General features: G+C 38.3%; 1 protein-coding gene and 1 pseudogene across 1 annotated transcript; both read right to left on the reverse strand.

Moving 5' to 3' along the window:
• Window positions 1-1,148: 1,148 nt before the first annotated feature.
• LOC125362536 lies at window positions 1,149-2,073 on the reverse strand (annotated as a pseudogene).
• Window positions 2,074-7,680: 5,607 nt separating this feature from the next.
• LOC125361594 (zinc finger protein 14-like) lies at window positions 7,681-18,082 on the reverse strand. The gene is made up of 4 exons (XM_048360150.1): window positions 18,065-18,082; window positions 11,362-11,488; window positions 11,094-11,154; window positions 7,681-10,256 (listed from the first exon to the last, which is right to left on the reverse strand). Exons 1-4 carry the CDS (start codon window positions 18,065-18,067, stop codon window positions 8,216-8,218), a joined length of 2,232 nt encoding a protein of 743 aa, XP_048216107.1. The 5' UTR covers window positions 18,068-18,082; the 3' UTR covers window positions 7,681-8,215.
• Between the last annotated feature and the right edge of the window lie 1,308 nt (window positions 18,083-19,390).

Raw genomic sequence — 19,390 nt, forward strand, 5'->3', positions numbered from 1 at the left:
TGGCATTTCTGTAGACCAGAGTCAAAATATATATAGGACTTACTCTCACTGAAGGCTTTAGTGCAACATTACTCCTAGTCATTCCCTGCTATTGGTTGCATTTCTTCAGTCTGTGGTTGAATCATTGAAATGTTTATACCACTGCACTATGTTCTTTCAGTTTTCAGTACTTCTCTAAACTTATGTTTTCTGCCTCTTATGAGATTAAGTATCCACACCAGGCCATCTGTATCTGTTAAAAGTCCTTAGCTAGATGTATGTGAAATATCCTTCCTTCTTTCCTTCCTTCCCGCTCCGTCCTTCCCTCCCTCCCTCTTTCTCTTTCTTTCTTTCCTCCCTTTCTCCCTTTCCTCCTATCTCTTTTTTTTTCCTGTTTTCAAAGGAGAAAATATTTTCAGTTTAAAATCAGATATCTTCTGAGCGGCTGAAGTTGAAACCAGTAAAAAAAAATATTGATTGATTATAGTTTATGTTTAAAAATCAAGATAATTTTAATATTCAAGGAATACAATCTAATCAAGAACAAACTAGAATGATTGGGTAGAAATGACTACAGAATGAGTTGAAGGAGAATATAGGAGTGAATACATTTAGGATTTGCAATTTTAAAAGGACAGGGAGAGGAAGATAGGTGGGAACAAGAAGTATAAGCAAAACAATACATATAAACAAAAATATTAAAGAATGAAAAATTTTTCTATAGTATAAATTATACCTCGGGATCACACAGACCAGACATGGAAAAATGAGAAGGTTGAAGAAGTTCAGCTTTTAATGTACCTACAATAGGCACTGTAATTTTTCACTGGTAAACTCAGGAGGTGTTCCAGCAGTTAACAATGAAAAGAAGTTTGATCTGTCTGTCTATCTATCTATCTATCTATCTATCTATCTATCTATCTATCTACCTACCAACCAATTTACCTACGTATATCTTTATAATTGAGTTAATAATCTGATAACACAGAAATCTTTAAACTCTGAAGAAGAGCACCTGCCACAATGTGAATTGTTAGCCTAATACTATAGCATTTTAAAGAATAAGGGAACATATATATGTATATATATATATATTCATTTTGAGTACATGATCAACTTAATAGGATATTATTTATGAATTTTCAAGTATTTGCATCATGTTGGTTCTTTTATTTGAGGGCCATTATGATATCCTTGTTCCACATAGTCTATATGATGGGATTCAAGGTAGGGATAAAAACAGTGTAGGAAAGAGACAATAACTTCCCCATACCTTTAGACTGGTTTGTTTTGGGTTGTAAATATGTGATACTGGCTGATCCATAGAACAGGACTACAACTGTCAAATGAGATGAGCAAGTCGAGAAGGCTTTGGACCTCCCTCGGGCTGAAGACAATTTTAAAATGTTGGAGATGACTTTGACATAGAAAAAATGATCAACAGGAAAGGAACCATGATAAACACAATAGTGGCTACATAGTCTTCTATTTCATTCAAAAATGTGTCATTGCAAGCAAGCTTCAGTACTTGAGGGAAGTCACAGATGAAGTGACTGATCCTGTTGGACCCACAAAAGGGTAAAGAGAAAACATGGTAGGTTTCTCCAATCACAAATGGAATTGTACTGATCCAGGAGGCGGCCATCAGCTGTAGGCAGACCCTGGGGTTCATGATCAGGGCATAGTTCAGAGGGTGGCAGATGGCCACGGAGTGGTCATAAGCCATCACTGTCAGCAGGAGACACTCTGTGCCTCCAAAAATAAGGATAAAGCACATCTGAGCTGCACAAGCAAACAAAGAAATATTTCCTTTCTTGGTACAAAGGTCCATGAGCATTCTTGGGATAGTGACTGTCACATAGCAGATTTACAGAAAGGAAAAATTATTAAGGAAAAAGTACATAGGGGTTTGAGGATTAGGGTCAAGTTTCGTTATGACTATTATAATGCTGTTGCACATAGGATTCCCACATATACAAATAAAAATATTCCAAAAAGAAACCACTGAAAATGAGGACTATCAGAAAACCCCACGAGAACAAATGCCAGCATTGTAGTGCTATTTGACTTTTTCTGTTCTAATTTTTTATCCATCTGTAGATATGGGGAATTCAAGGCAGTTAATTAACTGACTTTAGAATTGTGTTATATCATATATTCCTGGTATAGGTACATGAAGGTATCTACATAGTACCATAAATTAATCACATTTTAACTTATACTGTTGCTGATACTTAAAAACTTCTGAAATAGATATTAATGAGATTAAAATCTTAAATTCAAGAAATATTTTCTTAATCTTGGATAAAATAAAACCAAGAATTTTGAGAAATAAAAGTTATTTTTGCAAGAAGATAGTGATTGATTTGTCCATCATTCCTAGAATTGGGTTACATAAATTTCAGTTTGCTTTCTCTGGGTTATTTTTCTCTGCATTCAAAATCACATTACAGGGGCTAGGAATATGGCCCTAGTGCTTGCCTCATATACATGAAGCTTTGGGTTCGATTCCTCAGCACCACATATATAGAAAAGGCCAGAAGAGGCGCTGTGGCTCAAGTGGCAGATGCTAGCCTAGAGCAAAAAGAAGCCAAGGACAGTGCTCAGGCCCTTAGTCCAAGCCCCAGGACTGGCAAAAAAAAAAAATAATAATAATAATAATAATAAAATAAAATAAAAAAATCATGTTACATATTCCTTGAATCCACAGATTTCCCTTAGTTTTTTTCTCTCTTATCCAAAAATCAATCATTATTTTCACAATCTAAAGAACTGATTTTCCTAAATCAAATTTTTATTGCTGAGAAAATTAGTACTTTATTAATATTGCTTTAATTTCACTGCCTTTCCAGCCACTTAGATGAAATATGAAAAACATTTAATCTCAGAATGCTGTATCTTAATCTTCCCTTTTAATACATATTATCCAATATTTGAAAAATGTTAACAAAGCTTTAAAATACTCCAAGAGACTGAGAGAACAGAAGATACTGCCCGAAAGGAAATGTACTCATTACCTAAGTCATGTAACTGTAATCCCTCTGTATATCACCTTTATAAGAACAATAATGCAAATTATTTTAAAAAAAAAAAGTAAACATGTTCAATGCCTCACGGTTGCTTTTCAATATTCCCTTTGGTTGCCATGTAAAATTCACCATACAGTTCCTTTCATTCCAAATGTGATTAATTTCTGACTTCCATTCTAGTTGTCACCTTTTAAAGTCCCACTGTGACAAGAGCCAACTCTGATTTATTTCAGCAATTCAATTGGACAGACTTAAACGTTAGTATCATGCAATTCAAAACAATTAACATTGCTTCTTGCTAGATTCTTAAGTTTGTTCCCTAGCTTTCATAGCATAACCTGTTATTGTCTATTGTCCTTCTAGAACTACTAGCCCAATCACTTCATGAATTTGACTTCTTATATTAGTAAAACTCAAACATGATTTCCTATTTTCATATTTTTCATTAGTATTGCTTTTCAAATTTGTTAAAATATTTTGCTGTTAATGTCATTATTATCTGACATGTATCTACTACTGTGTAACTTTATCATTATGAAACCTAAGTTACAGGTTATGAACTATATAATATATAAAGCACTCATTTTCAGGTAAAGAACATCAAGGTCCTTGAGTTTGTCTTATGTTAATTCAAAATGATCCTAACACTATTCCACTAGCACTTTGGTGAAGTCTAAGTAGCTATAAATAATGTTAAGCATATAAAATTTTAATCCCTTTATATCAGGAAGTCACACCAATTTCACTTTATGTGGTTGCTTCAAGCAACAATTGCTCAGAAGTAGACTTCATTACACTGACCCTGCGGATCATTTTCTTTTGTGTGAAAAATTAATTTCTTAAGGATAATGTTGGCAACCAGATTCTAAAATCTAGTTTTCAGGCCCTCATTTGCACACAGCTCCCACTATTGAAAAGTACCCTTGACAATGTAATATTACTGAATTATCTGTTGTTTCTAGTCACTATATTTAAGTCCCTTAAATCGATGTGGATTTCTCATGCTAGCTTATTTTTTAATATGTATAAATCTAGATGATCTAGATCATCTGAAAAAATCATACACATGTTGATGTATAAATGAATTGCATACTTGGTTTCTTTGACATTCAATGTAGTAAAATTAGTTCAATTATTTTATGAGCATTATTCAAAACTCAATTTATGCTCCACTCCAGAGAGCACTGAGAGTGACAAGGGAAGCTAAGTTAAAATTGATTACATTGTCAAATCTGTATTTATATAGTATGAAAACAATGGTCAAATATTAATTTTTTCTACAACAGCTGGATACAGGTGACTCTTGTCTATAATCCTAGCTACTCCAGAGTGCTGAGATCTGAGGATTGAGTTTCAAAGCCAGACTTGCTGGAAAGTCTGTGAGACTTTCATCTCCAAAAAAAAACTACTCAAAATAAAGCCAGAAGTGACCCTTTGGCTCAGGTGTAAAGTGCTACCCTTGAGCAAAGCTTAGGGACAGTACCTAGACCCTGAATTCAAGACGCAGGCATGACATAAACACACAAAAAAAGTATATAGAAATTACATCATTTTGAAATATCAAAATAGTTATATATTAACTACTAAAAGAAAGTAGGATATTCTTATTTAAGCTATCAAAATTAAATAACAACTTAGATATTTCTTTAATATTTTATTCAAATACAGAGAATGAAGGAAATATGGATTAAAAAGTTCTTAGAGGAAGCCACTATTAATAAGTATATTAGAAAATATGTATTATTTCTGACATTAAAGAACATCTTAATTTATAACAAATATACACAGAAATTGAAATTCATAACAGTAAATGCCTGAAGTATAAATACACATGGTTTTACTAAGTCAAATAAAAAAAAGTGCCCAAATCTGCTAATTATATACTGGAAGTAGTTTGATTCTACATATATATCTTTCCAAATCAAAGTGATCATAAGGAATCATTATGGCTTCAAAACAAAAGGCCTCTAAATGTACATGTCTGAAAGGCTTTATGATTAGCTTTCTTTATTTCACATTAGATCAAGTGTTCTAATGTCGGCTGGGAATATGGCCTAGTGGCAAGAGTGCTTGCCTGGCATACATGAAGCCCTGGGTTCGATTCCCCAGCACCACATATATGGAAAACGGCCAGTAGGGGCGCTGTGGCTCAGGTGGCGGAGTGCTAGCCTTGAGCGGGAAGATGAGCCAGGGAAGGTGCTCAGCCCTGAGTCCAAGGCCCAGGACTGGCCAAAAAAAAGTGTTCTAATGTCATTAATGGATACAGCCATTGATGGATATATAATTTAATAGTGTTATAAAGTACACCAGAGACAAGGAGAAAGTGGCTCACAATTGGAGAGAGGAGGAAAGATTGTCCTGGGATGGAATACTTTGTCCCCAATCTTTCTCTGTGCTTCTTTTTGACCGGAAGTGAACAATTTTCTCTATATGATACCATCACAAAGCTTTCCCACAATAACCACAAACCCCGAAACAAATTCCAAACAAAACCTGTTTTTTTTTTTTTAAGACAGATATATATATATTTTTTAATTGTCAAAGTGATGTACAGAGAAGTTACAGTTTCATACATTAGGCATTGGATACATTTCTTATACTGTTTGTTACCTCCTCCTGCTTTCTTGAACACACCCAAAATGCCTTCCCCTTAGAGATTTTTCCAAATAGGTGAGAGCCATGGGCAGAAGAGGGCCATCTTATTGACTATGCTGGCTGTGCAGGTGAATCACATTCCTTAGGACATCTGAATGCTGTAACCACTTTCCAGTTTTAGCTTGCATCAAACAAAAGGAGAGCACCTCTTGTAGAAAACCCCAAACACCAGGGCTGTGGGTCCTGTTAAGAGTTCATACACAGTGAGACCAAAGGAAGATACTCTTAGGAAAGAGAAAAACAGTACAATGCCTAAGTGCCTTTTTATCTTTACATAAAATTAAAAACCCAAGGTAAGATAACAGATCTTTCTTTTATTTTTTTCTATATCTTTATCACTTTAATTTTTGATGATTTGGTGGGCTTTTCCTTATGCATGGTGTATTCAAAGGTACCTCTTTGGAAGGATTGGGAAAAAGGATGAAAAAGCGCAGCAGTGGAGTTCGCTGGACACTGATGAAAGTAAACTGTATAACTCATGGGTGGAGAGTAGGGGAGGGACTGAGAGAAAATGAGGGAACAGAAGACACTGTATGAAAAGAAAGGTACTCATTACCTGACTCAACAAATTGCAATCTCTGTAGCATCTCTAAAACAACAATAAGCAAATTAATTTAAAAAATTGAAAGCAATGTAGCTACGAGTGAGCCACCAGCAACATTCTTTAGCATCTTTCTCAGTGATTCACATATCCACCACAAAACCCAACATAGTGGGAAATTTTATAAAAGTTATATAGTCTGTGTGCTGCCTAAGACCAAACAAACAACAACAACAACAACAAAACCCAAACCAGGACCAGACATCTGTTTCTTTTAGTAAAGGTCAGCTGCATTGAATACAGCTTGACGTGTGTCATGTTCTAGATTTACAGTAGGCCTATTTTAAGATGAGCAATTTCCTGGAAATATCGTTGTTGTTTTTTTAAATGAGATCTGTGCAAGCTTAGACTACATGTGGTCATTATTAACACTTAAATCTACTTCCAAGAATAAAAATTAGAAATATAAAATGCAAAGTTCTTGCTTTCCCATCAGTATATATTTTCTTCTTTTATTTTATTGTGCCACTAAGGGAGCTTGAACTTTGACCTATGTGCTAACTCTTGCCCCCTAACACTTCAGCTATGTCAATAGTTGGGTATTTTTGCTAGCTAATTAGAGATGGAATATTAGTGATGCTTCTACCCAGGTGGTCATCAGACTGTGATCTTCCAGATCTCAGCCTCTAGAGGAGATGGAATAACAGACATGAATCTCTGTCAGCAAACTCCCATTCGGTGACTCTTGCAGTGTGGCACTCTCAAGTGTACTTACCTAGTTCTTTTTCTTGCAGTGATTAGATTTTCATCCATTGTGAATTTTTGCTTATAGCCCATGGTAAAATGACTGCATATTTCTTCAGGATTTATCTTCACTAGATTTAATAAATAAACATGCATGATAACACATAAAGGGTTACATGTATATATACACACAAAAAACAAACTGACTAAAGGATGGATGATACACTTAAGGGAGAAATGCAAAGGTGCAGCTTCTTGGAACAACAGTGTAACAAAACAAACATTAGGAAGTTAAAACATATTCAGGGGAGAGCAGATGAAAGAGGTGGTACACAAATGGAAGGAGAAAGCAAATATAGCCATTAAATTAAATGTACACTACATAACCACTGAACCATTTAACTTGAGATTGGGGATGAAATGGGGGAGGAAGAGAAGAGAACAATGGAAGGGGTGATATTGGCCAGGATACACTGTACTCATAACCTGACTTTTGGCATTGAAACTCTTTCATACAACTACTAAATAATAATGTGTGTGTGTGTGTGTGTGTGTGTGTGTGTGTGTGTGTGTGTGTTGATCTTGGAGCATGAAACTCCCTGACTGGGCACTGTCTCTGAGTTGCTTGCTCAAGACTAGAACTCTACCACTTGAGCCACAGCTCTACTTCCAACTTTTTGACATAAGAATCTCATTGACTTTCTTGCCTAGACTGGCTTTGAACTGTGACCCTCAGCTTCCTGTGTAGCTGGACTAAGAGACATATAAGCCACTGGGGCCCAGCTATATACTTTTTCAATTAAAAAAAAAGATATTTCTTCATACCATCTTCTTTCATATCTATAGTTCAAATTGAGCACTACTAAGTAGAAGTATCATCACTATATGTTTGTAATACACTGGTCTCATAATTGCTAGAAATGTCTTGTGATATTCAAGCCTTCTAATGTTACATATTTCCTGTAATAATCCAGTATAAAATTTTCTCAACTGACAAGGATAAGGTAAAACTTTCCTTCTTTGGTCAGAAGTTTTACTTCCTTATTTTCATGGGTTCTTCCATGTCTCTGAACGCCAGAATTAAATCACATGGCTTACCTCCATAAGGTTTTACATCATCATGGGTTTTTTATTTCTTATATTTGAAGGCAATTACCATGAGGGAAGGCATTTCACATTGTTTATGTCCACTGGTGTCATATTCTTTCCTGCAACTGAAGGTTACCACAAGAAATAAAGGAATTCACAAATTGTATTCATAATTTTTTTAACCAGTGTGTTTTGTTTCATGTCTCTTAAGGTGACTTAAGCAAGTGAAGGCTTTCTCACACTGCCAACATCCATAGGGTTTCTCTCCAGTATGGGTCCTTTCGTGCCTCTTAAGTTCATTTGAACAAGTGAAGGCTTTCATGCACTGCTTACACCCATAAGGTTTCTCCCCAGTGTGACTCCTTTTGTGTATTTTAAGGTGACTGGAAGACTTGTACGCTTTCCCACATTGTTTACATCCATAGCGTTTCTCCCCAGTGTGAGTTCTTATATGTGCTTGAAGCCGACTGGAAGAAATGAAAGCTTTGTCACATTGCTTACACGTGTAGGGTTTCTCTCCAGTGTGAGTTCTCTCATGCCTTTGAAGGTCACCTGAATTGTTGAAGGCTTTGCCACACAGCTTACATATGTAGGGCTTCACACCACTGTGAGTTCTCTCATGTCTTTGGAGGTAATTGCAAAATGTGAAGGCTCTGCCGCATAGCTTACAGATGTAGGGTTTCTCCCCTGTGTGAGTTCTTTCGTGCATCTGAAGGTAACTGGAAGTATTGAAGGATTTCCCACATTGATTGCATCTATAAGGTTTCTCTCCAGTGTGAATTCTTTCATGTATTTGAAGGTAACTGGAACTATTGAAGGATTTCCCACATTGCTTACATCCAAAGGGTTTGTTTCCAGTGTGATTCCTTTCATGTTTTTTGAGGTAAGTGGAAGAAGCAAAGGATTTCCCGCACTCCTTACACCCAAAGGGTTTCTCTCCAGTGTGAGTTCTTTCATGTATTTTAAGGTGACAGGTAGATGTAAAAGCTTTGCCGCACTGTTTACATTCATAAGGGTTCTCTCCAGTGTGAGTTCTTTCATGTATATGAAGGTACCTGACAGAAGTGAAGTCTCGCTTACATTGCTTACATTTGAAGGGCCTCTCTCCTGTGTGGTTTCTTTCATGTACCTGAAGGGACCTAGATGATGTGAAAGCCTTCCCACATTGCTTACATCCATAAGGTTTCTCCCCAGTGTGAGTTCTTTCATGGATCTTAAGTTTACTAGAAGAAGTGAAGGCTTTCCCACAATGCTTACAATCACTGAGTTTCCATCCAGTGTGAATTCGTTCATGTATCTGCAGGGTTTTGTACAAGGTGAAGGCTTTGTCACAATGCTGGCATACATAAAGTTTCTCGCCAGGGTGAGTTTTTTCATGTCCTTTGAGGTCATGAGAAGTACCAGGTTGAGAACATTGCTTAGATTCTTGGGGATTCCCTCCAGCATGAATCCTTTCATGTCTCTGAATGCTACAAGAACAACTAAAAGCTATCCCACATTGCTTACATTCATAGGATTTCTGGTCCTTTTGACTCCTCTCATGACCCTGAGGCTTGCAAGGGGTGAAGGATTTGCCAAATTGCTTACATCTGTCGGGTTTCCTTCCCATGTCATGTTTGGCATGAGCCTGAACTCGACCACTCGTAGTGAAGGCCTCCTCACAATGCTCACATTCATGGTGTCTGCCTTCAGTGCAATTTCGTTTATGTGTGGGAAAGGAATATCTAAAAGTTTCTTCATATTGTTTACACCGTAATTGTTTGCTTCCTTCACTGTGAAGACTTTCACGTACTTGAATGTCATCATGTGTCCTGGAAGCTTTCCCACACCAATTGTACTCATGGTGTTTAACTTCAGTGCTCTCATGATTCTCATCAGAACCCGCCAACATGGCTTTGGTGATGCACTTGAATGTGTCAGCACATGGTTGAGCCTCTCCAGTTTCTCTCTCTTCCTGTCTCTCAAAGCGAAAAGAATAAAGGCAAGGCTGATCACATTGCTGATGAGTATGTGGGTTTTCTCGATATTCCTGATCCATACATGTTTTGTGACCTGTGTGACCTTTGAGGTCTTCATTGATGGGGACTTCCATACAATTTTTGCATGCTGTTTCTCCAAAAAGTGGTTTAGTATTCACAGTAGGGTATGGAGGTTGATGGACAGATTCTGAATAGTAAATATCCTGTTTAGGTTCACAGAGTTTCTTTAGTCTTTCAGTGCTGTAAAACAGGAAGAGGGAATTATTACTGTTTGACCCATAAATGATTTATTAATGGTAGTTTTAAATCTTATAATAATATATGGGCCTTTAGTTATGGACTAGTTTCTGCATCAGGGCTTGAGATTACCTAAACAGAGGTATTTATATGTGTCTGATCAACATTATTTCCATGTTAACTATCTCTAATCATGCTGTGCAACTGTTAGATCAACTTACAGAATGAGAAGCTAAGGACCAAAGGCATGCTGGATTTATAATCCTTGAATATATCTATGAGACATATTGCAATGTGTGAGGTACATAAAAATTATTTTGCACTTCATATATGCTTGGCACACAACATCTGAAGACACTTGATAACATATATTTATGCATAGAGGAGTTTTATTATATATTGAGCCATTGGAAAATATTTCTTGTACCTTCCTAGTGCCCTTCTATTCACAGTATTGGCATGTTTCAGATTTTGAATTGTCTAATTCTGGATGCTCAACATATATGCAGATTTAGAGAAAAAAAGTTCTAAGGCTAAATCAATTTCCAGCTATGCTTATATCATTTGTTGGTTTTTAAATGTGCTATGACTTCATAGTACCTAAGTGAAGTGTGTTACCTTCTTGGTGCAAATAAGATGACCTTTTTTTTCTTTTAGTACCAGGTTTTGAAATCAGGGTCACCTGCTTACTTGGCTGGTGCTCTAGCACCTGAGCCACACTTCTAGCTACGTTTTGTACTGATTTGGGAAAAGGAATGTCACAAACTTTTCTTTGATCGTCTGAATCTAAGCCTCTAAGTAGCTAGGATTACAGGTGTGAGTCAACAGTGGCTACCTTACCGAACTTTTCTCTTGAGATTTGTGTAGTCATCTTTAACATCCATTCCTTCCTTTGCTATCCCTATAATAGAGACACAGGGAAACCATTGGCTTAGATGGTATTATTTTTAAAACTTAGATCGAGTTGCATTCATGGTATTATGTGATTATGAATAGAATTTTCAACTCATAAAAATTCCATTGTCATCATCCAAATAGTGCAATAGTACAGATGATGAAGAACCAGTAGTTCAAAAGTAACAAAAGCAATAACGCAAACCATGTTTACCTATAAAAATCAGGTTCCTGAAAGTTTCCAACATCACATTTCTGTAAAGTTTCTTTTCGGAATAATCCAGCAAAGCCCATTCTTCCACGGTGAAGTTTATGGCCACATCCTCAAAGGTCACAGGCTCCTTAAACATCCCACATACATTTCCAAAGAGAATGGTGAACAACGTGGCATCAGATAGACAGATTTCATGCAAATGTACATGACGATGAATTATCCAGATACTCATGACCACTACACTCCTGCTCTTGAGAAAAATATTGAGAATCTACCATACCAATTCTGAAAGTACTTTGGAAACATTTGTTAAACTGGGAGAAGATCATGAGTATCTGTTAATGTAGCTGTTCCAAACGATTACAATTTGCACACAAAAATTCTAACTCATCCCATAAACAAATTCACATATAAACAAGTACCCATGACCAGTAACACTAGAAATCATTAAATTGATTATTGGATATACATAAGAATAAAGTTTCAGGCCCATCTGTATTTGAAACTGCTATTGGTGTGGAACTCACCAGACTAACTTTACAAAGAAGACTGTTTTGAAAAACTGCATCCCAACATTATGATATTGTAAATAAGCTGTTCATTCTCACAATCTCTGTTGTTTTCCTAGTTCTGCACTGTTTGTCAGAGGGAGCTTCCCTGCTCAGACAGCAAAATGCACTTTCATTGACCTCTAATGACCCAGTGGAGGAGATAATATTTAACACCTCCTGCCAGAATTTATGTGGAAGAGGTATTGTGCAGCTCTGTTACTATTACACCAGATATACATTAGAATTTGTCTCTGGTGTCTTATAAAACAACTTTATTTAAAAGCAAAAGATTAATGCAGAACAATGCACAAATAACTACAGAGTTTGTTTTCTTAGAACATCAAAGGGAAATAAACCAAGAGAAGAGTGATGTATCTTTTTAGAAAAGGTTTGTTTCTACCAAGTGTTAACACTTACACGGATGTCCACATTTTTGTATTTCCTACAATATATGTTAAAACAATCATGTAAGTTTACAAAATGTAGTATGGATGGCAACAGCCAACATTATTGTAACAAGAAATGCTAACCTGAAGCCTTTCAAGAAGCAAAATCCTGTAACTAGAGCTCTATAGGGTTGAGGTAGGAGTATAATGATTCAAGGCTGCCTTGGGCTACATATCAGAGAGCTTCCCCCAAAATAAATGAGAAACAAAACAACAAAATGAAAAGAGGTCTTTTGTCTCATATGGATTATATGATCCTTTAGATAATCAAATTCCACCTTGAAACAGATAATGTTCAAATAGTACTTAGTTACATTCCTACAAGTAAAAACATAAAACTGATTTGTGACAGATCAAGCATCATGCAATGGTGGTCAGAATCATACCTTCCTAATACACAAGGAAACAACAAATTCATATCTACTTGGAAACATGAGCAATATTCCCTTCTTTACTGTTCAAATAGAAATATGAAACCAGGTCACTTTCTCATATACGGTGTTGAATGTTTGTAATAATAACAGTGGGCTATATAGCCAATTCTAAGGCACATACCAAAGCCTTGTCTCGCAATAACCAAAGAGTACAAAATTTAGAAAGTCACAATCAATTCATCTTTAGATCTCAAGATAGATTTTCCTCTTACTGGAGTCAAAAGATAATCAATAAAGCAAAAACTTTTCAATGGCCTCAGTATAAAGTATCAGTGTACAAAGTGTGTTAATAAGCAAGTGTATGATAGAAAAATTGCCAAGATACATCTACTCAAGATGAAAACTATGTAGAAATAATGATTCATGTCTCTGATCCATAAAACATCCAAGTGACATAGGTTAAAAGTCACGGGTAATAAGCAAAGAGTTAGGCAAGAATGGAGGATCAATAACACAAACTCCACTGATATTCCTGCACCTTGAACCCTGTGGAGATCTGCAATCCATTTATTCAGAAAGTTTATTGTGGATTTTTTCCTGAGGTCTTTTTTAACTGCTCAAAGTAGTTATCTTGAAAAAGTCTCATGTTTCTTATATGCCAGAAAGAGACATTAGAACAACCAGAGATTCCAGTTGTTCTGGATGCCCCAAGGTTTTAGGATCTCTGTGGTAGAAACTGACCCATTAACAATCCTTAAAAATCATTCTACTCGCAGACTACATCTCTCAAACACACAAAACTTGGTCTTGTTTAATCAGGACACACCATCTCAGTGAGAAAAGCTAGAGTTAGAGGCAAACAACTATCATCCTAGCCATGATGAGAAGCCTATACCCAGCCATATTCCTGGCTGGAAAATTAAGTATTGCCTCAAAAATAACCTCGAACAAATCAAAGGCTCTTACACACCCTTGTGTGGAGGGTTTTATACCATAATACATTCTCTTATGCCACTCAACCCAGGCACTTCAGTGGCATTGCCTTTCAATAGAAATGTCTTTTGGTAATATTCCCCACATTGCATATGAAAAAGAAAATCTCATCTGGAACCAACCCAGATGCCCCTCAGTAGACAAATGGATCAGGAAAATGTGGTACATATACACAATGGAATTTTATGCCTCTATCAGGAAGAATGACATTGTCCCATTTGTAAGGAAATGGAAGGACTTAGAAAAAATTATACTAAGTGAAGTGAGCCAGACCCAAAGAAACATGGACTCTATGGTTTCCCTTATTGGATATAATTAGTACAGGTATAGGCAAGTCACAGCAGAGGATCACAAGAGCCCAATAGCTATACCCTTATGATCACATAAGATGATGCTAAGTGAAATGAACTCCATGTTATGGAAACGATTGTTATATCACAGTTTTAACTACTTTCAACGTCCCATGTGTATCTGTAGCTACTATTATTGACGATGTTCTTGTATCACCTTCCCGTGGTTGTACCTACACTATCTCTGTAATCTTATCTGAGTATATTGGAAACCATGTATACTGGTATTAGAACTAGGAAATTGAAAGGGAATACCAAAATTGATAGACACAGGGTAAAAAAAGAAAAACAACTACAAAAGCAATACTTGCAAAACTGTTTGGTGTAAGTGAACTGAACACCTCATGGGGGGAAAGGGAAAGGGGGAGGAGGCAGGTGGGGGAGTACGAGGGATGAGAAAACAAACAGTACAAGTAATGTATCCAATGGCTAACGTATGAAACTATAACCTCTCTGTACATGTTTGATAATAAAAATGTGAATATATATGTAAACAAACAAACAAACAAACAAAAAAACCGTCTGGCACAGTACCCAGCCCCGGAGTTCAATCTGAGAAATATTGAATGACAGCAACTTTCCTACAGTTCTGTGGTTTCTTCCTTCCCACTTACTGCTACAAAATTCATCTAAGAACAATATGTGATGTCATCTCAGTCATTTCCTAAGTAAAATGGCTCTCAAAAAAGACACTCTATTCTCAAGGTACCACCCACTCAACTAGGTTTTTGACATTGTGTTTATATTTCCATCTTTGGACATCAAGATAGACTGAAAATGTTCTATACCATATTGGGGTAACTTCTCCTATAGCTCAGAAGTACTATAGGAAATTCTCAACTTGGGGAAGAAAGGTGAGGAAATCACATTAGCTGTCTGTGTAGTGTTCAAGAGTATGGGTTGAAACATCTGGTCTTGGCTTCTTTGGGGACATTTTTCTCCTTTTTTGGAATTGGTAGTTATTTTGCTAGAGATCCATTGGCAACTCATGCCTCCATTCATGTCATACAGAAAAGATGTACACAGAACACCAGTATTAAATGCCTATGTTGTGCAAAAGAGGAATATCATTGGTTCAGTATTGCTCAATATATTTCTTTGATGGATTTTCTTCAACTAGTACCTGTAAAAATCCTCCTTGGAATTTTCTCAGCTTACAGGAAGTTTTCAAAAGCTTGTTATTCTGCTGTTGGATCTCTAGTGTCTGGGGCTAGTAGGCAGTCAATAAATATTATTTTCAGATAAAAAAAAAGAAAATCTCTCCAGTAGTCCTTCACCTCAATTCTCTTCTCTCCGCCTCTCCTCTCCCCTCTTTCTCCCCATTCTCTTTCTGCCAGTAAGTCTTTGAACTTAGAACCTCAGACTATTATTCATACTGAAATCTCAACTTCCTAACCAGCAACTGACCTCTTGTGCTACTGACTAGAACTAGAAATGAGGAATGCTTTCTCCTATTGACCACATTCAAAGGGCTTTTCCCATCAGTTATTTTTGTTGTGGGGATTATTTATTTATCTAATTAGTAGTTACGTTTTGTTTTTTCAGCACTGAGATTTAATCACAGGGGCTTATGCTTGCTAAGCATATTTTTCTATTTGATTCATTCTTCCAGTTCCCAGTTTCTCTCCAATGGCACGCTTTATGTTTATCCAAGTTTTTGGACTCAGTGAAGATTAATAAGGAGTGCTGACCAAAGAATACAAACTACACAGTCTATTCTGTCCTGGAGAATCAGAGCAGCTGATTTTCCCAGAGAAAACACTAGTCCTATCAGAAATTCAAGGAAGAATGCTCTTACAGATGTACCACATCAGTTAGATCTTACTCGCCAAAACAGTCACACCTGAATGACAAGGCTGTTGGTATGATGAATGAAGGACAAATTATGACCAAGTAAAAGCATAAAGTGAAATACATATGAGAAAAGCCAGCATTATTTGTAAGCCAAAGTTAATGACTGAGCTTTAGAGGATGTGTTTGGCAAACCTAGAAAACACCCAGTGAAAAGCAGACGCCTTTCTCATTACACTTAGTCTTCCTTTTAAATGCACAATAATGTAGGACATACATGCTCCAAATTCCCATTTCTGTCTCAGAAAAACATTCATTCATTCCATTGGTTAGCAGAAACACAGCTCTGACAAAGACGAGTTTCTTTCCTTTGGGCCTGTGATCTCTGACCCGCTGGCCAGCTGAACAAGCTCACAATCCTTCCTATACCATCACCCTGAGATCAGGCTGACCCCTCATCTAGGAGCTGATGCTGTCCCTCCAGTACTCCTCTTCTGCCTCATCTTCCAACTCCCCTTTGCTCCTCCCTGAAAGAATAGCACCTTTCTACCTCTGCCTTGAGATGCCTTCACTTGCCAGTTTGGGCGGTCCCATCAACACAGTGCTCCTTTCAAAATAACCACACTATCCTATCTCCAGCCACAAGTCACTTTGGGAAACACTGTCCAGAAACAGACCAAGGATACCAATTCTGTCAGAGAGGCAATACCATGAATCCCACACACATCTCCCGAATCCCCACTCCCCAAGCCACGGGTGTCACCATTGGAATGATTGTAAATGAGGGTAATGTCTACACATTTGGGGATTTATTTCCAGCCAGCCCTAGAAAACCTAGGACCGGGAAGGGGAGGGGGAGGCAGCTAGTCACAGATGTGAGACATTACTTCCAACTATTGAGAAAATTCACAAGCCTGGAGCCGGTGGCATATGCCTGTAAATCGTAGCTACTCAAGAGGCTGAGATTCCTGGATCACGGTTCAAAGCTAGCCCTGGGAAAGGAATGTCTGTGAGACTCTAATCTCCAATAAAGCATCTCTTTGAAAAGACAGAACTGGAGTGTAAGGGAGTCCCTTCCTCCCCCAAGGGAGGGGATTCCTGGTTCCTCCAAGAGTCCACCACTCAGTCTTCAGCGAAAAGATGATAAAAGGATAGATTTATTGGGGAAGTAAAAAGCGAACCAACCGGCCAGGGTCGCAGCCCATACTCGGAAGCTGAAACTGGGACCATGAGGGACCTTCCAGGTGGGGTTATAAAGGCAAACATCACAAAGTCAAACCTGCCACAAGCAGGTGGCCAATGAGGTTACAACACTTACAGAGCATGCTAGGTCACACGCAGGTGGCCTAGTTACAGTCTGTCTCATAGTAACTGTTTGAACCAACTTATCATTCTAGTTAGAATTGGCGCATGGATTTGGTGGGGCTCACATGATACAGGTGGACATGACTACTCATGAGAGGGCACAGGTTTAACCTTGAATGTTCCTTGAACCTTCCACAACTCAGGTGGTCAAGCAGTTTAGACAATCTTATCATTGTGAAGGGGAACTTCCCTGGCTTCTGAGCAGACAGGGCACACTCCCAACCCTGAGGCTCAAGGTCAGGGGAAAGCTTAGTGAAGATGGAGTCAGCTTCTGCTCTCTTTAACTGAGATGGAGTCAATCTGACACCCCTCAACAGCCAATGATGGCGCTGGCCATATAACATGGAGCTGTGGCTCAAGTGATAAGACTGCTAGCCCTAAGCTCGACAAATTAGGGATAGCACTCAGCCCTGAGTTCAAGCCCCAGGACACAAAAAGGAAGAAAGGAAAAGAAAATTCAGGGTAATAAGGTCCGCTCTGAGGAAACAAGAAGGAGAGGACGACCAGAGGTCTGCATACTTCCCACTCCCGCCTCTGGTTAATCTCAATCCCCTCCTACCCCCACCCCCAGCAGCTCCATCTGGGGAGCGGAGAACCTGGGGAGCTGGGTTCTGGGATGGGCCCCTGTCACTGTCCAGCCGCAGGACAGGAGGCCAGGTCTCACCAGGAAGCACAGCGAGGACCACGGGCCGGGAGCACAGGTCCGACCCCCACCGCAGACCATAGAGCTGGGCTGAAGGGGAGATCCAGGCCCATCGATCGCAGCCCCTTCGGGGCCCTGACACCCCTTCACCCTCCCAGAGAGGGGGTCCCCACATGATCCCCAAACTCACCATGTCCAGCTTCCTCGCGTCCCCCAGTCCTTTCTCACTGCCAGAGCTCAGGAAAATAGAAGTGCAAACAGACTCCCGCAGCCCTGCCTGGAGCACGTGGGAGTTCCACATTACAGCCCGGACCTAAAGAACGCTTCCGGGTCCAGGAGCGGGTCAACAATCGCCAGCCCCTGATTGGACAGAATTGACAGTTTTCCCCCTCCTACAGCCACCTGATTGGATAAAGACCCGAGTAAGACTCACTCTCTGATCACTGACAGCAGGGTCAACGCCCACTCCAGGGGTAAACGCAAATTAACACATTCCAGCCACATTCCTCTAGTTCTGGCTAGCTGAACTGGTGAAACAAGGCAGCAGATGCTAAATGAGCTGTCAGTTAGGCTGGCTTGTGGGAGCCTCATTTTTTCCCAAATCATTGTGGGACCTTGTCTTTACCTTGCCCTGAATTTTGTGAAAATATGCCTCCCATACAGTACATGTCTCCCAAAAGGTCAAATTTAATGTGAATGCCTCCAGCCTGAAAGGGTGTGTGCAATGTGCTTAGTTAAATAAAGTGAAAATCCTACATTTGTTCCCGAGAAGCATTACATAAGGGGGCCAGTGCACTGAAGGCTTGCCAGTCCAGAGAAAGCTTGAATGATAGATTGTGCTTCACCGTTATCTTTCTTAACAAACCACAGAAAGCCGTTATTATATTTGTTAAAAGTTGCCAGTGCTGTTGAAACAGAAAGTGAAAAATCTCAACAGCTCACCCAATACTACTTTCAAAACCAACATATCAAAGCTGATTCCATTAGATTGTAGTTACTGTTTGAAGCCATGGATATAAAAAAAGAAAGACTTGCATTTTGTGTATGTGTGTGACACACACATACATATATGTATGTATGTGTATAAATAATGCAAACAATTGGTGAGCATCTTCTATACTAGAATGACATGTCAGTCTTTATAAAATCAATTCGGGTTACTGTCATATATTTTCTTTATGTACCATTCTTTTCGTGTGTGTGTGTGTGTGTGTGTGTGTGTGTGTGTGTGTGTGTGTGAATTAAGATGTGCCTCAGTTAATTCTGGAGAGTCTAAATTTTCTTCAGGTTCCCCAGTATTTTCAACATCTGTAAGCTGCTTCCACCTTAGGAGACATCCCACCTTTCCATTCAAAGGTTTTGCAGGTGTTTCATTGTTTTAGCTTTTAAGACATCTCTAAAGAATTTCATATAACCCACAAAATTTCTTCTTTATATTTCTGTACTTGATCAGATTTTCCCATCTAACCATCTTATGAAGAAACACCCATATTGATTATCATGGAGTGGGCACCAA

The sequence above is a fragment of the Perognathus longimembris genome, chromosome 13 (genome assembly GCF_023159225.1).
Source record: "Perognathus longimembris pacificus isolate PPM17 chromosome 13, ASM2315922v1, whole genome shotgun sequence".
In the NCBI taxonomy this organism is placed as follows: domain Eukaryota; kingdom Metazoa; phylum Chordata; class Mammalia; order Rodentia; family Heteromyidae; genus Perognathus; species Perognathus longimembris.

Excerpts from the sequence above, each read along its gene's own strand:
- LOC125361594 (XM_048360150.1), bottom strand. Across the intron at positions 11,155-11,361 it reads CAGGAACCTGATTTTTATAG|GGATAGCAAAGGAAGGAATG; the intron begins GTAAACATGGTT and ends TCTCTATTATAG. Across the intron at positions 10,257-11,093 it reads AATCTCAAGAGAAAAGTTCG|CACTGAAAGACTAAAGAAAC; the intron begins GTAAGGTAGCCA and ends CCTGTTTTACAG.